This window comes from Sinohyriopsis cumingii, chromosome 3 (genome assembly GCF_028554795.1).
Source record: "Sinohyriopsis cumingii isolate HCF-2022 chromosome 3, ASM2855479v2, whole genome shotgun sequence".
NCBI lineage: Eukaryota > Metazoa > Mollusca > Bivalvia > Unionida > Unionidae > Sinohyriopsis > Sinohyriopsis cumingii.
Window position 1 is genome coordinate 112,254,120 of NC_142963.1, and position 20,438 is coordinate 112,274,557.

General features: G+C 34.6%; 1 protein-coding gene across 3 annotated transcripts in view; it reads right to left on the reverse strand.

Moving 5' to 3' along the window:
- LOC149803593 (ras-GEF domain-containing family member 1B-like) overlaps positions 1–20,438 on the reverse strand; it is a 189,056-nt gene that overhangs the window by 78,666 nt on the left and 89,952 nt on the right. For all 3 annotated transcript variants that reach the window (XM_089953336.1, XM_089953337.1, XM_089953338.1), the window contains one exon: positions 16,385–16,438. In XM_089953336.1, coding sequence (XP_089809462.1) covers positions 16,385–16,438 — 54 coding nt within the window. The remainder of the gene's footprint in view (positions 1–16,384; positions 16,439–20,438) is intronic.

Below are 20,438 nucleotides of genomic sequence, written 5' to 3' on the forward strand. Positions count from 1 at the left end.
GCTGCCATTGAAAACCTATCTTCCACTGAGAAATGGTGTTAAACCCAAAACAACACCAGATTAATTAATCAACTTTGATGGATATGACACAAGGCCCTGTTGGAAAATGAAGCGCCATGCCATACACTGGTATTAGAGAGAGGTATAATTACCAATAGCTTAGTACATGTACCATGTATAATTGCTTGCAAGTCAAGTCAAACTGCACAGATCCTGATCTGCCAGCACATTATGCAATAGCAGATCAAGGTATATGATGTCTGCAACTGGTCTCAACTTCTAATCAAGTACATACAGCACCAGCATGTTAAGTAATTGCTCTGAACAGGAGGGATGACTGATGTAGAAGGAACAACATCTATAAAAAAAACAACATACTCAATCTTAACTATGCGTATTGTGCACATTCCATCATCAATTTAAGTTCAGTCCTTGCCAATCACTAAAACTACTGTTCGATAAGGTGATGATTCCACTGCAGTTCACATGGATTTGACGATGTATTGTTTGGTCAGACATTATATTAGTTCATGTAAGCCAGAACTGCCATGCACATGATGTAAGCATACATACTGCAAATAAAGAGCAAATTATGGGATAGAACTTTCTTTCACTAACCTATCCACCAGCAGCCATTCAATCACTTTAGTTACTAACTGGATGACTATCATTTTAAAGACTTGGCCTCATGCAAAAGTAGATTAAGCTATCCTCGGTGTCAATTTTCTCATGATCCTCATTTTTGGTTCCTTTGAAGTTTTTATGAATTTGCAAAGCATTTGTTTTTAACAAATAAGTTTATGATCAAGTAAACACAATAAGAACTCTTGTGATTAAAACCCAATGTCAAAATTACTTTTCATTTAAGAGGAGTAGCGAAAACAAGATTTCCAAGATGGCCACATATTGGATGTCAGATCAGCACCATTTTAATTTATGATCAACAAAATATTATAATAAGTATTTTATTGAAAACCCCAAGATGATATGACCATTCACCATTCAATAGAAAGTAGTGATAACAAGATTTTAAAACTGGCCAATGTGACAGTCATATCAGACTCCAGATCAGTACCATTTTCAGTGTCATCTTTGTGAGAAAAATAAAATTTTGAAGAATAATATTTGTTCATCTGTCCATCCTTTTCAAATGAAATATCTTAAGTTCAGAAACCATATTTTTATATTAAAACAACTGTGAAAATTTATAAAGAAACAACACTGAACTATAGATTATATACCTTCTGACTGTTCTTCAGCATAAATTTGATACTTTCTGTCATAGTAATAAGCATGTTGATTGACAGAATTAAAATCTTAAAAATCAGGAACAGTGATGTGAATGACAATTGATAAGTTTCTTTCAATTTCTGTTCTCAAATAATGCATGTACACTGTGCATACTAAGGCCCACCCACCCACCAAATGTGTTTCCTACTGCACTAATTTTAATATCTGTGCAGGCAAGTCAGTTTCTTTTTATTATATAAAAATATTACATGTACTTACTGTGATTTTCTGTGATTTTTGTTTTCACCATTGGGGAAAAAAGTGCAAGGGTTTACAATGAGAGATGGGATGGTCAGCCGACTGGAAACAAATTTTATTTGCCTGAAAGTAATTCACCATGTTCAGAACATAATTTGTAACTACTTATAAATTATTTGCTTTCTCATAAGCTACCTGCAAGTCCTGAGATTTAAATAAAAACTAAAGGTTTCTTCCATTCTTTTTTTAATTAAAATAAACCCCATTAACATTCATTTTAGACTTAACTATCAAAATATGTAGCTTTGCCCCCTTGGTACTGAATACATGACAACTATGATGGAAGGTGTCTGCCATGTGCACTTCTTTACATATATATATATATATATATTGGTTGTTTCAAACCAGCTTTCAAATGTTTTGGACTTGTAAATTTTAAAGGAGGATTTGAAAAATTAAAATAATTGAATGTTCTAGTGCAAACTGATGAAATATTTTTTGTACCTATTTGTGATTACATTAATGTAATCTATGTACTCATATCACTTTGAATTAATAACAATATATAGTTTCCCATTTGCCAAAATACATGGTGTAATTTCTAAAAATGGGACATAGCCCTCAAAGAGACCATCACCCTTCAGCTGCTATAGTGAGTTGAAGGCAACTGGTAGGTAGTTGTGATGAAGATTTGTATTTAGTCTACTTGCAATTGTTGGTTGCTGATCTGAAATATTTGGTACATCTTTCATGGAACCTTTGGCTGTTGTTCCAGGGATTGTCTCACATTGTTTCACAGTAATGGTGGATCGCAAATAAGCTGAGAGGTTTGTTGTTCCAGCTGCATGTTTGATTTCGGTTTGCACACACTATGCACCGCAACCATTTTGTCAAGTGTATTGACACTAAACTCCCTTTTTAGTGAAAAATTATTCCAAATAGAACTATTTACTCTTAGTTCTTGGGTTCTTCATGAACTCATATTTAGAAGCTGCCATGCTGTTAATGATGTTAAGCCTAACGGAGAACACTGGTCTACTCCAAATTAGTTCACCATGATCTAGTTTTGGTCCAGAAAAAATCTGGTATAACAGTATTTCTATACTTGTATCGCAATATGCTGTATTATATTGTTCCACCTTTACTTCATACAAATGACTTCAGATCTGCAGTGGAAGTATTGGTCGATTAAAAAGATAATGTAGACATTCAAGAGTAGATTTCTAGGATACTTTATACGTCATTTTTGCTTTTCTGAGATATTTACACTCATGTATACAAAAAATTTGCACTCATGTATACAAAAAATTTGCACTCATTCCACTGCTATAAATGTAGAGGCTAGCTCATTTTATTGAAGTCTATATATTTCCATTTATTTACATTATACTTGGACACCTCAACCTGAATGGCTTTTTTGTATTGCTAGCACACGTGATGCAAATTAGTGTTTCCGACTCAAACAATCAGTCAAAATCAATGTGCTGCAGTTAGTTTAGATCTGTTAAATTTGAACTTCTGCCAGCAATATCTGGTAAATGGAAACAAAACTACACTGTAATTTACTTAAAATGGTGAATATAAATTTCAAGAACACCTCCAAAATGATATAAACTCATCAAAGGCATGCAAAATAAAAAAAGTGAGATCTGTATCCTTTCTCTCAGGTAATGATTAAGCCAACTGCTGGATTTAATTTGTTTTTAAAAAGGAAGGGGCTTGATTCAAGCACTTTTGATCAAGAAAACATTTAAAAAACACACAGTAAATGGCCAGTAAGTGTAACATCATCTCAAATTGTTGCAATATTTTTAAGCATAATGTTAATATTGGATGTCAACTGACTCATGTAAAGAAAACAAGAAACAAAGAAAACTAAAGAAGAAAAAAATCCAATTGTTTTTTACCAATTGGTGTGTGGAGTAATTCTTGATGCTTAAAAAGGGTCTATGGAATCGGCTATACTGGTCATACAACCCATGATGGTCTTGGGTGTTGATATCAAAGGGAAAAAATGAACAGGAAGTGAAATTAATCGAGTCCTTTATTGATAGCAAGAGTACTGTGAATAGAACATTATATACCTGCCATATTGAAATGGTCTCCTAAAACTTCTGCATGGAAACAAAGTATCTTCTTTCAGTCAGTGACCATGACCTTTGACCAACAGGCCCCAACAATGACAGGCTTTTTCCTTAACCTAAGAGCTAGATTTCTACAAAACCTACACCTGGCTTGTGACACATGACTAATGTTATTGTGGAAATCATTTTCTTCATTCAATCAGTGACTCTGACATTTTCTTTTCTGAGCCCAAATATCAACAGCCATCTTCCTTAAACTAAGTGCGAGCCATCAACAAACTTTGATAACGACAGATGATGAACTCCAGATATTGTGTAAATTAACTGAATGTCTTTTTTAAAGTAACCTTGACCTTAGACCTTTTGAGCCCAAAATTGTCAGTGTTCTTATCCCCAAGTGCATGACATCACAATACTTAGTAACTGTAGATGGTGAAGAACTCAAGTTAATGAAGAGAAAACATTTTTCTTCTTTCAATCATAATGACCTTAACTTTTGATTATTGTCATTCCAAAATCAACAGAGTTCTTCCTTACAGCAACTGCAAGCTATCCAGAGTTTGGTAACTGTAGATTGAGGAAAACTCCTAGATTACTGTGTGGAAATGAAATTGTTGTTGTTGTTGGGTTTAATGCCATTTTTCAGCACACAACAGGCTATACATGGTGGCCAGTATTAATGGAGGAAGAACCCGGGAAAACCCTGGAAAGAACCACTGACACACGAGAAGCTACTGGTAAGCTTTCTCACATACCCACATTAGCCGAATCCAAGACTTGAACCCACGCAGACAGAGGTGAGATGGCAGTGATCTGTAACGGAGAGAACTTTAGACCACTCTGCCACTTGAGGCCCCAAAATGAAACTGTTAGTTGGACAGAGAGCATTATATTGCATACATATATACAAAACTCATTCTGTATCTAGGATCAAATATTTTCATGGTACTGTCTCAAGAAAACATTTCATCATTAATCCAATTAATTGTTGTGTTTATTCTTGTCTCCATTTAAGCTTAATTCCTATGTTCATAACCAGCACCACAGAAATTACTGAGTATCCACAATTTCAATCCTTGCTAGCTGTTTTGCTTGTCATTCATACCATTTGTTTATGTTGCCTGTTTCAGCTTAAAAGCTAACTTTCACTCAGATGAAACAGGCACATGCCAGTTATGCAGTATAAATAGGAATGTGGAAAGAAGCAACATAGGAATGCTATGACACACTATCTGCCCACATATAATTCTGTACAATTCAGATCCAACTGCATAAACACAGATATGCCATTGCATCATGTGCCGGAAGATCTGGGTCAATGCAATTCTTTTTAGGTCTAACTGGAAGAACAAGCAACACAGACTGATCTGCTAGTGCATTATGTGATAGCAGATTAGGGTCTATGTTGTTTGCACTTGGACTTGTATGTGAACACACACTGTACTACTACTAATACTAATCTACCATCTAAACTTGCTTGTAAGCCAAAGTGCAAATAACAAAGATCCTGATCTGTTGTAGCATAATGCACCTGCAGATCCGGGTCTCTTCTGTTTGTTCTGTTGGATGCTTTGCAGTTTGCAGTTGGACTCATAAGGGAGTATAAATGGCATTTAACATCTGGAACACAGTAAATAAACACTTGCCACCAAAAATACATTCCAAACCAGTACCTACAACTTTGTTACTATTCTGAACCAGAACACTGGTAATTGAAAACTGTTTTGAACCAAACTTTTGGTAACTGAAAACTGTTTCTGCAACATAATTTTGTGGAGTCAAACTCATGATGCTCTCTCTATATGATGAAAAATTTCTTTAAATACCTGTTTTACAGACTTAAAGGTCACCACCATAAACATTAGAAAATATATTTTTGTCAAATAATTGCTAAATTGCTAGTGTATTACATACATATATGCTCCACTATAATGTAAACCCATTTCATAGTCTTCTAGATTCATAAGTCTGTATAATATGCACAAATTGTGCACTGCTGCATAATGCAAGATCTGTCATTTCACTATGGAATAATGAAAGTTTACTGTGTCTCCTTAATATCATGTCAAATAAACAGCATCAACAATGATCTGTCAGTTTGGAGCATAATAAAAATGGGTAAACATCATACATGTAGTGCACGTCAGACCCAACTGCAAACTGCACAGATCCAGATTTGTTATCAATTGATGTGCTTGCAGACATGAGTCTATGCAGTTTGCTTTGGAGTAATCAGCAGAACAAACAACACAAACCCTGATATGCCAGCACAGTATGTAATGGCAGATAAAGACTGTTTGCAGTTGAACCTGGCTTATAAGTGATCATAAAATTTACTACAAAATGCAGTTCTTACCAATTCATGGGTTTCACGTAACTACATCGTAGAGATCTATGACATGCTACTCAATCATTACAAGATAAATTTAACAGCTCAACAGTTGTGAGAAAAAGCTTACTTACGGTTTCCATGAAAATAATTTCAAGCAACTGAATATCATAAGGTGATTCACTGCATTTTGCATATTTTTCAAAGTACTGCTGTAATCAATGCAATATGAGCAACATGCTTCAATAAATGCATATTGCTGTTTTGTCAGAACCTGAATGAAAGGTATAATTTATTCTGCACATGTCTCAACCCCCACTTCTTTGTAGGCAAACCCTTGTATAACATAATTTCTTTTCTTCGAACTTTTCCACTATGCATGTCAGGTTTGCTGTTATTATTGAGCTTAGTTGGTTCAATTAGTCCAAAAACTGATCATACATGTGATTTATTCAGCACTGTAAATTAACTGAATTGGGAGTGAGTATGTACCTCCAAAGGGACCAGTTCCCAAACTGGACAAAGGGAACCAACACATCTGGACATTCCTGGCATATGCCTAATATGATGCATTTGAACCTCATTAAATTTATGCCAAAGGTATCTTTAAGCACCTAGCATGGTTATTATATTGAATATTGTGCAATCTTTCACACACACACACACAGCCCATTCAGTATGATAACTGTTGTTGATGTATGTTAGTTTCCTAAAAACAAGTTTACAAAAATTCATGTCTATATAACTACTGACACTTCTTGATTATTGTTGTTGATGTATGTTAATTTCTGAAAAACAAGTTTACAAAAATTCATGTCTATATAACTATTGACACTTATGAACTTTAATAGCATGAATAAAAATGTGTTTACATACATTATGTTCTTGTTATACAGTACAGCTCAAGTGATTTATTGTTCTTGTATGCCTAGTAGTGGAGGATGAGTGAGCCTGGAGAGGATTATGAAATAGTCCCTCCAGTCTGTCCACATGTTCTAATGGAGCTACCAGTTTGATGCAGAGAATAGCTATGCATGCCATGCTTTCTTGTGAACTTAAATCCATCTATCAACAATAGATGTCAAGTAGTGTGGAAAGTGATTAACTGTTTACAAGCAGATATATTATATATTTATATATTTACCTTCTTTTTCATCATTTTAATTATGCTAATAAACTGAGGCAAAGATTATTTTGACCAGGCAGAAAATGTGCAAAATCAGTGGCTGAAAAAAAGCAACAGGCCCAAGTGAGCCTGATACTGCTCTCCTGGCTTATATAATGTGGCAGTGGACTGTTTTACAAAGCAAGGTTATGTAGTAATGTAGGAACACATTCTACATAAACCATGTCCCAAACCATATATCATGTTGATTTTACTTATTTTACTATATATCCTCATCAAGTCTTTATAAAGGTAATGGCAAAATTTAATAAGTGCAGTCTCTTACTCATAGTCGGTCATACACTAAGTCCATTTACAAAGTTTTACAGAAATTCAATGAGAAATACTGTCGCTATATCTAGAGAGATGACAATCTCTGCCAGTCAGATGTAACATATTTCAAGAATGTGCTGATATTACTTTGGCCATAAACAAACAAGAGTCCCTCAAAGGGATTGACATTCTACTGGGCAAATAGAATATCCAGAAATTCATGATAAAACCATTCATTCCTTTTAATTATTGCATGTTAAAACCATCTTAGATTATTTTTCAGTGATAACAAACTTTTCAAATTAGCTGCAGTGGTAAATATCCAGGATTTCAACTTGGCACCATTTTCATTAAATATAAAGTTGACACCAATGGAAGTCTTTTGGTGAAAAACCCCATGTCATAAAGATCATTCAATCAGGGGGACAACAAGATTTTAAAGACAGCCATTATGGCAGTCATATTGTATGTATGACTGTATGTATTATACTCTTTATCAAACTGATCCAAACGCTGTACAATGTAAGCTTATATTCCAAGTTTTAAGGCATCAAGAAAGGTAATAAACTCAAACAATTAGATGCAAGATTATCTTGCTAGTATGTGAGATCTCACTCATTATTGATCTCATATGAGATCTTGATATGTATATGTTCAAAGTCTGATCACAATCAGATCATAAATCTGGTTTCCAAAGTTACAAGGTATGCAAATTTGATGCAATATTACATCATTAATATGAGCAGTGTTTGAAATGAGCAATCTTTGAAATGAGCAATCTTTGAAATTAGCAATCTTTGAAAAAAGCAATCTTTGAAATGAGCAATCTTTGAAAAAAGCATCCTCCAAAGCTTGAGGCTAGTGGGGGTTTTTTTTAATTACTCCTCTGACCTGAAAATATTTTAAGTTCACAGGCCTGCTGGGCCAGTAAATATTCAAAGAAATGCAAATAAAAAATGAAGATACAAACAAAATATGTCATCCAAAATCAATCAGAAGTAACAAATATTGTATTAAATCAATTGTCTTTTCATCAAATCCAAGCTGCAGAGTACATAAACTGAATACTCCAGTCATTATATTCTGCCTCTTTCCATCTGCTACATTGATACCTGAAGGAGGAATCCATTAAAACCTCAGACTAGAAAGTATTGTCTGTCTGGATATTATTTCCTAACAGGAATAATTAGGTATCCTCTGGCAGAGGTGGAAAATAGCTACTGGATTATTTGTGTTATTTTCTTACATTAGGGCACAAAAACGAGCAAGAAAAACATTTTAAACATGTGCAATTGAGTATATACAGGTAAAATGTTTGAATGAAGCGGTTTGTCTTACATTTTAAATTTTCAATACTGATCTAGATATTTGTACTGCAAGTACTGATTAGTACCATCCTGACTGAACATAACCAACTGGCTGTCCACTTCAGACAGTATGTGACACATTTTTTGGGGATGGATTGTTCAGGTCCTCATGTAGTAGATGGAAAGCACTGAATTATCTGTTACCAAGTATCCAAATTCTATTCTTTGTGTCATACTATTTTGTTTCTGTTCATTTTGTAAATATTTTGTTTATTTTCAAACAGCAAATGCAATTTGTAATAATTAAATGAATTTTCTATGTCATTTTGAGAGGGCCAGACCTGACAAAAGGCCCATATCTATGCCAGATGAATCGCAATCGCAGCAAGATAAACAATTCTGTGAACAAACTAAGTGATGCCATTCCTTTCAACCAAAATAGCTGAAAGAATTGCAATGGCTCACATATGAAGAGAAACAAATCATGTACTGTTTTTCAAGTAAATAAATTCAACAGTTGATGAATTCTCCAGGCTTCTAAAATGCAAACAAATTGCATTCTCTTTTAAAAGCTGAATCCAAACCAGTGGCACCTAGTGCAACAGCTCAGTGTTTATTATGTTGAGCAAGTAAAATATTACAAAGTGGTTATAAAATTTAGAACTGCAACCAAGCAAAATGTCATCTGAGCTTTAACATCTACAGAACATGACTTTACGGGGCAGGAGGTAGTAACCTACTGCCGAGCTCTGTAGCGTCATGGTCATGCATGATACACTAAAGTGGGTGGTATTATAGAAAGGTAGACAGATGTAGCTCTATAATGACACCAAACAATCTGGAATATCTAGTTGCACTACAAAATACAGATAGAAAAACCTTGTTTTATGGACCTGACATTTTTTAACACAAAATTCGCCCGTGGTAGGAATCCGATTTTGTGTCCGATTTTAGACTTTTTGGTCTCAGATCTAAGGCAAACCGGTATGAACTGCAAACAGACAGATGAGCCATTGCAAAAAGTAGGATAAGATGGGCATTTGGAATAAAGAGTGGTCTCCATACAAAAATAATGGCTCCGTTTAGCACCAAAGAATAAAAAAAAAAAAAGAAGTCCAACCTTTACCCTTCTGCTCATGTGTGAGTCAAACAGCCAACGAAAAACAATGTTTCTAACACAACTAGGCAGTATGTTATTGAAAGATGACCGGGGATTTGGTGTTTTCGAGTCTATTCAGAAATAGCTTTCAAAATGTGTTTCCTACTCGATTTTCAAGCAAAAATGACAAAAAGCTCCAGGGGTTAATGTGTTAAGGCTGAGCACCAAGCAAGGCAGCTGCTAGTACATGTACTATTTTTATAAGTCTTTGGTATGACTTGGCTGGGGTTTCAAACCCGTGACCTTCCACATCCTAGGCAGACACTCTAACCAGTTAGGACACTGGAACAGTCACTAATCAGATGAAATATCACCTAATTAATATGTGCTCATCCTGCTTACTTTTGAAACTGCCCAAGATCTTGATGATATACACCCATATTCCATTTGTAATCAAACTCAGATCACACTGTAACTGTCAGCCTATCACACACAAGATAACCTCATAACCTCATGAATCTCACTCACTACTGACATAGTGCAAGATCTTGATGATATACACCCATATTCCATTTGTGATCAAACTCAGATCACACTGTAACTGTCAGCCTATCACACACAAGATAACCTCACAATATGCATGAATCTCACTCACTACTGACATAGTGCAAGATCTTGATGATATACACCCATATTCCATTTGTGATCAAACTCAGATCACACTGTAACTGTCAGCCTATCACACACAAGATAACCTCACAATATGCATGAATCTCACTCACTACTGACATAGTGCAAGATCTTGATGATATACACCCATATTCCATTTGTGATCAAACTCAGATCACACTGTAACTGTCAGCCTATCACACACAAGATAACCTCACAATATGCATGAATCTCACTCACTACTGACATAGTGCAAGATCTTGATGATATACACCCATATTCCATTTGTGATCAAACTCAGATCACACTGTAACTGTCAGCCTATCACACACAAGATAACCTCACAATATGCATGAACCTCACTCACTACTGACATAGTGCAAGATCTTGATGATATACACCCATATTCCATTTGTGATCAAACTCAGATCACACTGTAACTGTCAGCCTATCACACCCAAGATAACCTGACAATATACATGAATCTCACTCACTACTGACATAGTGCAAGATCTAGATGATACAAACATATTTTTCAAGTATAATCAGAAATTACTTCAAATCATCTTACTTTACTATATTAGAAGGGGAATTTTTTTTTATATAAAAAGCAGTGCTCTTCCAATTAACAGAGTTACTCAAGCATCACTCATTCAACCAGCTTGATTGATTAATCGAGAACAACTTTTCACGATCAAGTTTCCTTATGTTACTGATAAAGTTATTAAATTATTATTGAGTTAGATTAACCCCAAAATATATAAATTTAATAATACAGTTATAGAAATGTTGGTTAATGATGTATGGACTTTGCTAAATTAATGACAATACGAAGAATGTTTTGTTTAATTCATGCATTTTATCAATTTCTGAAATATAATTTAGCTGTGATATAAGTAACCTGCTTTAAAAATGACAAGCAAAAGTAAAAGTGAACTATTGACTTCCTGGAGAGAAGAAATGATCGAAAGTGTGGGCCTACACTGGGTTCAAGAAAAAGGGGGACAGTCCTGGAGAGAAGAAATGATCGGATGTGTGGGCCTACATTGGGTTCCAGAAAAAGGGGGACGGTCCAGCAAATAAAGACAATCTAAACCCGGAAAAGGCGATTTGCAAGTTGTGCAACATGACTGAGGTAATACATGTAGGTAAAACTTAATCATTCAATTAACATTCGGAGCAAGACTGTATGACTTCATATTCTTATGAAGATCACCATCACATCCACATTTTCTGGTTTGAACTAAAACTCGCTGTTTATTTATAAGCTTGCCTGGCAAGACTCACCAAGAAAAGATCATAAAATAAAGCAAAAACACTTTCATTTGAGATCATCCATGTTTTTTACTAACAAATGAATGTGATTCTTTATTGCACAATTTGCAAATGGCTGTGTACAGTGTACTGTCAGATGCTAGTATTTATTGAAAAGAGGCTGTGAAAAGCATTTCAGACTTTAATTGCTCATAAAAATACTTATTACATATGTTCAAGTGCTACTGTGAAAATACAGTTTTGAGATTATTAATTTCCTGTCATTTTCGAAAACATTACATTCTAGACCACTGTTCTAGACAGATCAGAAAGGGACATTACTCATCTACATAAATAAACTGAATAGCTTTTTGTATCATTGCAAGTACACAAACCTATGGATGCGTGGTAGAAACTTGTTTTGTGATTTCTAACCTATACTAACTGTCTTGCTGGTTGGAAAAATAATATTAAAAATTTAATTTTTATCACCCCACTGTTACATGTGATGAACCTGTCCAACTGGTTATGTGATGTGCAACAACTTGCCCTGTCCTAATACTTTCAATAAATTAAATTGTAAGATGTGCATAGTGTAGCCATGTTTGAATAAAGAAAACTAAAATACTTCTATATATTCAACATCTGAAATATTCAAGAATATGCAGACAAACAGTCCATCTGCTTTCTCCATTACATGAGTAAAATTTCTGGGTTCAATTTTTACCAAAAACACGAGATTCAATTTGCACATGCTATCTTGTTATCAAAACCCATCATATAACCAATCAGAAGTTGTTTACAGTTGATCAGGATGCTTGCCAAGGATGTCCGTAAGGATGCTGCATGGCTGTTACATGAACTGGTAAGTTTTGTGATATGTGACAAAATAAGAGAATTCTTTAAATGGACAGCAAATAGACTTATTATAAACTTTTTATCTTTAATTATAAATAAATGATGACCATTAAAATGAATGAATTCAGCAAAGAATCTCTGCAATCTCAAGATGGTCAGTTGTGACTGAAATCAAAACCAGCCTCATGTAACATTTACAGACCGGAAGTGTTCGTCCATGTTACACTGTTATGCAAAAACAGCTGTAATGTTAAGAAACGTAACTGAAATTCCATACCAATTCATCCTATTGACATACCTGAAAGAAGCCTTAATACTGACATCTGGTCTGTTTGCAGTACAATCAAAAAATTTATTTCTGACCAATCAGTGTGCAAATCACATAACACTCATGGAATGAAAATGGCAATCATAAAACTTGATTACTGTTTAGTGATTCTATGTAGTGTTATTTTAAGAGGAAAAGGCTCACTTGCACCTAATTAAACTGAGATAAATACCACATTCTGAATTAAGGATTGTGTATAATTTAATTACTTCTAATTAACATGTGCATCTTGCGTAACTACTATGGAACAGAACTGGCAGTCAGAATAACATGATTCTTGTCTTTTACTTAGGAAAGTTAAACATAAAATTGTTTTGCTTAAAATCAAATTTTGAAAAAATTTACATTGAGATCTATCAAAAGATTTATAGCAACAGACCAACAATAAGGACCAAAAAGTTTCCTTTGACATCAAGTACTTCATTCAGAAGTCAGCCTAAGCAAGTTGGTATGCTACTGAGCATACATAAAAGCCAAGAGGTGCATAAGGAATCAGTAGTATGTATTCCAAATGAAAATAATGCAGAAAAATATAAATCTAGTACTATATCAATATTTTAAAGTAAATACATGTACTAATACATTGAAAACCCAACATACTAAATAACTAATACATTGTACATAGATTACATCAGAATTACCACTAGTGATAAAAGTTTTTTTTAAAGTTGGCCAATTAAGGGACATGTCAAGCAATACATTTTTTGAAAGTGAATGCATAATGACACAGATCTGCATAGCTTATCTAATAATAATAATAATAATAATAATGACCTTATTTAAAAAGGGTAACACAATTAGCTAAAAGCTAATCTACCTTGAGGCCCTCATACAAAGGAATTTATTTATTTTAGCTGCATCTCTGTATCTAAATGCCCATTCAATATATTTATATTTTCAGTAATGTAACTGCTAATTTATCACATGTTTCTTCAAAATTATCTCCAATATGGCATGGATAGTTGAACTTTCTGACTGCTGATATCATTTCAGTCAATCACAGAACTTCAACAAAGCATTACCATCTATATTCACTTGTAAGTCAAGTCAAACTGCAAACAACAAAGATCCTGATCTGCCTTATCGTTTTGTGCTTGCAGATCAGGGTCTATGTTGTTTGTTCTATTGATTACTCCTAACAAACTGCTGAGAACCGGACCTGCCAGTGCATTATGTGATGGCAGATCTGGATCTGTGTAGTTTGCAGTTGGACTCTTCTTTTAATTCAGTATATACGGTATAATATTGTTAAATGCACAGTACAGCATAGGCAGTAATGTACTCAGACCATACTGAATAATGGTAACTGACAGGGTCAGTAACCTCATTGTCAATCTCCTGCTTAAATAGGTAATACAAGAGTTTTTATGAATGTTTTGGACATAAGTTTTGGTGAAGTTTTCACAAACTAAAAAAGATTTTTTTTTAACTGTTTGCACTCACTGAAGTTGATTAAATATTTTTACCTATTTATAATTAGCATAATGGATTCTAGGTCCTACCAGCAGTCAGAATTCACTGAAGCATATAGTTCTTGCTTACCTTATTTGACATCATATGGACAAATTACAAGGTTTATGATCCAAGTGGCATGATGAAACTTTAAATGAAATTCCTCAATTGAAAGGCTTTTTAGTTGCACATGGTCTAATGGCAGAACATGTGATAATTCCAACTCATCCACTGGACATCATTCCAAATTCCAGGATCTACAGGTTGACAATATATTTTACTTCTGCAAGTACATCTGTCATATGAAACATGCAGGGATTGTTTTGTTGTGATCAGACCTCAAACAGCATAAATGCACCAATTTCATGGCAATTACTTTCAACTGCACTATATATATGTGAAGCTATGGTGGTGCCCATTATGAACTGATTTAAGAGACAACTGTGCTTAAGAAGTTATAATCGATAAATGACCAATAAATTAGTTGATTTGATTTTTGTTTTAATTTTAATCATACTTGGAGAAATAAGCATTCTTGTGGGCTTAATGTTTGCTTAATGACATGGATGTTTATTAAAATAAAAGTAGAACTTGTATCAAGATCATACAAATATGAGTGTCTGAAAATATCAGTGATACACATCTGAGGATATTAGCAATACTAGACGTGCATCTGCATGTGTGTGTGATTTGGATTTTTAATGCAAATTATAAAAAAGTCATATCTCTACGATGTCTGCAATGTGGCAGTTTATAGTGATGTTTAGCACTGGGGCATCATGCTGCAGACAAGTAACATCATGTCCCACCCAGTCAAATTATCCTGACACCTGGCCTACCAGTCCTAACACTAACCTCTAATGCCAAGTGTCAAGTGCCAAGCGAGGCAGCTTCTAGTACCATTTTTTTGTGAGTCTTTGGAATGACTTGGCCAGGGTTAGAACCCATGACTTCCTGCATCAGAGGTGGATGTTCTAACCACATCTGGCTACTGGAGCTGTTGTGGGGGACACTAATGTGTAACTGAGGATATCAGTGATATCAGATGTACAATATATCGTACGATATCAGTGATATCAGATGTGCATCTGAGGCAGCGACCGTGCAAGGCATTATAGCATCCTGTGTGAAACAGAGATTTGGTATGCACAAACACACAAACATACACCCCCCATTCATTAAAATATTAGGTGATAAGAAAACTCTCAAGAAATTGATGCAGGTTATGACCAAATAAAACGACTTTCATAAGAAAAAAACAAATGTCTCCCTGTGCAAACACACTATTTGCACATAGCTTGTGTAGGCCCCAACATGCAAAGTTCAGTGATACTGGATGTATATTTCGGGATATCAGTGATTCTAGATGTGGTATGGGCTTCAACGTAAGTTATAATCGTAAAAATTTCAATTTTCATTCTTTTCAAAGAACATTACATATAGATTAAAAATCTGTTTTTCTAGTAAAATTTACTCCAACTGAATTCCCCAAACCTATCATTAAAAGTAATGAAGATATATATTGTACAAAATTACTGACTGTATTACCTCTCTTGAATAAGGCTGTTACATGTTATGAATTTCATTACATTCATATAACACATTTCTCTTGCAAACAATCATAATCTCTGCAAGAAAACACTGGCTAGAAGTGTGTGAGGAACAATCTGCAGCAATTTTGTCTAATCTCAAGCACGTTTGGGGCAAATCTCCAACGTTTTCTTGAGAGGTTATAACATATAAATACATTTAAATTTTATGCTATCTGACGTATATAAAATGCAAGTCTGGCATAACTGGTTGGCCTGAGCCCAGAAGATAGCTTAATTCATTATAACTGTTCTCCTATCTTTTTGAAGAAAAAAGTTCTTTTAGCAAGGATGCAGACCCTTTCATATACTGTGCATTAACAAATTACGTAATCTTGCAAATCAGCAGAAATTAAGTTTACTGGTACCCACAAATAGCAGAGTTTTATAAAAATCATTGCTTCAGAGTTATGGCAGAAATACTGATGCAAGTATCGGGATCATTTATCCACATGGCCATATATTAACATTTGTTAATATAAAACTTACCAATTGATTGTCCTCTTTCTTAGATTCTTCTGCAATAGTTCCAAATATACTTGGCTGAAATGAAAATGAAAGAACATACAGTATAAATGGCAAATAATTCCATACCTAACTGCATTCCCACTTTGTTTTGTAGTCGGGGTAAATGCATCCCATATGGTCCAAATTGAATGTACACGGATGTATTAGGGGCACCATGATTTGAAAACCTAATAATAATAATAATAATAACAATAATAATGATGATCTTTAAATCTTTAAAAGCTGCAAGTGCTTTAAAATATTATGCAATAAACAATGGTGTACAATGTACTGGTATCAATCATTATGTAATCTGTATAATTTGAGACATGGAATCTATTCATCAATAGCAACTTAATGTTAGATGTTTTTGCTCTCATTGTTAATCCCTAACCTTTATACTACTGCTTATATGTACAATTTAAAGTCAACAGATGCCTTGAAACACTCCCATTTTGTAGTATGTCAGGAATACCCTAAAATATCCTACCTATATTTACTTTTCTTGTGCAGTAGTTTTCACAATTATTTGATCTTGAGATCGATGTCAGACCCACCGTATGACTATTGATGCTTTTCAGCAGTAGACCCCCATATGACTATTAATGCTTTTCAACAGTAGACTATTTTTAAGTCCAAGCCATCCACCAAGTTTGGTCAAGAAACTAACTCTAAAACAAAAGTTTTTCTGCAAAGCTTGTTTTTTTAAAGCCACTATTACCCTGATCTCTTGACCTTTAAATCAATATTCTTCTCTCTTACCCCAAGTGCAAGCCATCCACAAAGTTTGAAACAGGAATGTGATGTTGAACTAATGTCATTGTACAATAACCACTGTTCTTGTTTTATAAATACAGACCTTGACCTTTTAAACCTGAAATCAACAAGTTTCTTCATTGTACAAGTCATCCAAAATGTTTGGTAATGGCAAATGATGGAAAACTTTAGTCATTGTGAAGAAACCATTTGTCCTCCTTCTGTCAGCAATCTTGAGGGTTTTTCCTTACATCCAGTGTAAGCATTACAAAGTTTGGTAAGCAACTCTAGATATAGTGTGAAAACAGTAACAGACAGACTGGTGTGCGTGTGTGTGATTAGGATTTTTAACGTAGCTTTAACAATTTTTCAGTCATATCACTACAATGTCTGCAGTGTGGCAGTTTATAGTAATGTCTAGCACTGGGGCATCATGCCGCAGACATGTAGCATGATGTCCCACCCAGTCACATTATCCTGATACCAGGCCAACCAGTCCTAACTCTAACGTCTTAATGCTGAGCGCCTAGCGAGGCAGCTGTAGATCCATTTTTATCAGTCTTTCGTATGACTTGGATGGGGTTCGAACCCATGACCTCCTGCTTCCGAGGCAGATGCTCTAACCACTAGGCCACCTGAGTGGTCCAACTGGTGTGCAGACATCAAAACATGTGTTATGCCTCTATATGTTGTACATGATTGGCTAAGCTACACAATAAAATTTATGTGGTCATAACCTAAACACAAAACTTAACTCAATTTAAATATAGGACACAACAATTAGTTTCTATTTAATGAATGCATGCTGAACCATCAGATGCATATCATCATCACTTTCAGCATGAACAGCACCTGAGAAATGAAACATATAACCCAAAGTCAGTGAAATGTAAAATATGGGCCACTATAATATACTCTTCAATATGGGTGTAGTGCTCATCAATATGCAACCAAACACCATGTTTTATTATGTGAGATATGTCAGCATGTACACATCATGCAAAAGACAGATCTACTCATAAGCTAAACTCAGAAACGTTAAAAACAAGGCTGCCAAAACATGAACTGTTGGTCACAAGCTGAGGCATGGTACCAACAGAGATGTATTACAACTGATTATTAATTTTAATGATTCTAGCCATCAGCAACTAAAACAAATTACAGAAGTAAAATATGTCACTGTGACAAACTTATTTATTAAAGTGTAGTGATCATCAATATGTATCCCCTCAAAAAGTTTTATGATTCCAGGTATAACTGCACCTATACAGAAGAAGAAAAGAAAAAAAACAGGTAGTCAATAACTAAATACCACCCCACCCCACCCCCACAAAAAAATAAAATAAACCCAAGCTGGTGAAAATCAAATGTAAAATGAGGATCAGTGATCTTTTGTTGCCAGTATGTAGTGCTCACTGAAGTGTAAAGTCATTCAGTTTAGTGACTACAGGCCCCATGAAATAAACTTAAAACAGAAAATATAATCAATGATGTTTAAAGAAGGGATCACAGTGGTCAACCTCTATGGTAAGGGTGTACATTAAAATTTATCCCCTCACCAAGATTCCATGTATATTAACAGTACAAACACTGGGTCCGGGTGCAATAAATCTGAACTAAATACGAATACAGGTATCTCCCTCCCCCAGAAGCAGGTGTTATGAAATCATGCCCAACTTGTTACCCCTATGGTTGAAATACAGCGTGGACGGTACATACGTATAAATACTTTTTTTTGTATATGTGCGGATACCGACACCGACGCCTGGTATAAGTACAGTAGCTCTCCTCAACTTAAAGAAGTGTGCCAAAAAATCAACAACAAAAAACTGATTCAAACTTTCAGTGTACCAGAATAGCCCATTTATGTACGATGTATTATTCTTCCTGACACCCTTCAGCATTAGAATTCAACTTACCATTAGAAAAAGTACAGGTCAACTTGTCTAAATGTGCTGATAACGGATCGTTCATTATGATAAATCCCCAAGTATGGATTTTGTAAACATCCGCAGCACTAAATTTTCACACACTGTCAAGCTTCTTGGGTATGCCACCAGTTGCTGAGAATCCTACCTAAACTGTTTTATATGAATGGGCAGATGCTCTTGTATCTCTGCCAAAGAATGGTCTAATCTATTTCAACCATAGGGGAATCAGGTAGTTGTGAAGGCAACAGAGAAACCATACTGTGGAACCGTAAAAACGTACAACAAAAACTTGAAATAGATAAATGAAGCATTACATTATATATTATCCATCATGAAAGACGATTCCTTCTTTATAAGTCTGTTGTTTTTTTTTTAAATTATATAAATGTAATGGCAGAATTGTTGCCACAACCAATCTAATACATCAATCTTGTGTTGCAATGACAGTACAAGATTAACTTGCTGTCACTTTCAAGGCTTTGCTCTGCAGATGGGACACAAATTACATCAAACACTGGTTTAAATCACTGTTGTTATATTCTTCAATTACCAGACTTGCCTCCTTATGCAGGTTCTGGGCTGTAGTTTAGACATTTGGCACCCTCCTGCACCTACCATTTAATTTTCAAGTTAGATGGGTAATGAATAGGACTTAAAAAAAATATTTAAAATAATAATAATAATAATAATAATAATAATAATAATAATAAGCTGGGCTGAAATATATGAAAACAATATTCTTGCTCTAATCTGTAAAGAAAACATTATTATTATTATTATTATTATTATTATTATTATTAGTAGTAGTAGTAGTAGTAGTAGTAGTAGTAGTAGTACATGTAGTAGTATTATTATTAATTGAAAAAAATGAATTACCTTCTGGTAGAAGAAAAAAATCAAGAAACAAAAAAAAAAAATTCAGCCCACCCCCAAAACATTTAAATGATTGGTTCCAAAGAGGTGACTAATGGAGGCAAGTTGTTTGCCATGGAATATGACCCACTGCAGAAAGCCATGTGGGACAAGCCACTATGCTCCTTGATCACCCTGGGCTGCTGGTGCTGAGATTTCGTTTTTGATGAGTATGCATGAAGAAACTACATCATCAACAACACGATGTAACAATCTCCTACACATCAACAGCGCTGATGATGTTGTTTTGGCTTTAATGCCATTTTTCAGTGCAGGTACACATCAATGAAAGTGCCCAATTTGTTGATCTGTAAGTGACTGTTTTTATGAGAAACTTTAAATGTCTCCTTCAAAAAGCATTTAAGGTCATGTTAGGTCACAATGGCAAGAAAATGTTACTTGTGCTTGCAGACTGGTTAAGCAAGTTTATGCATATT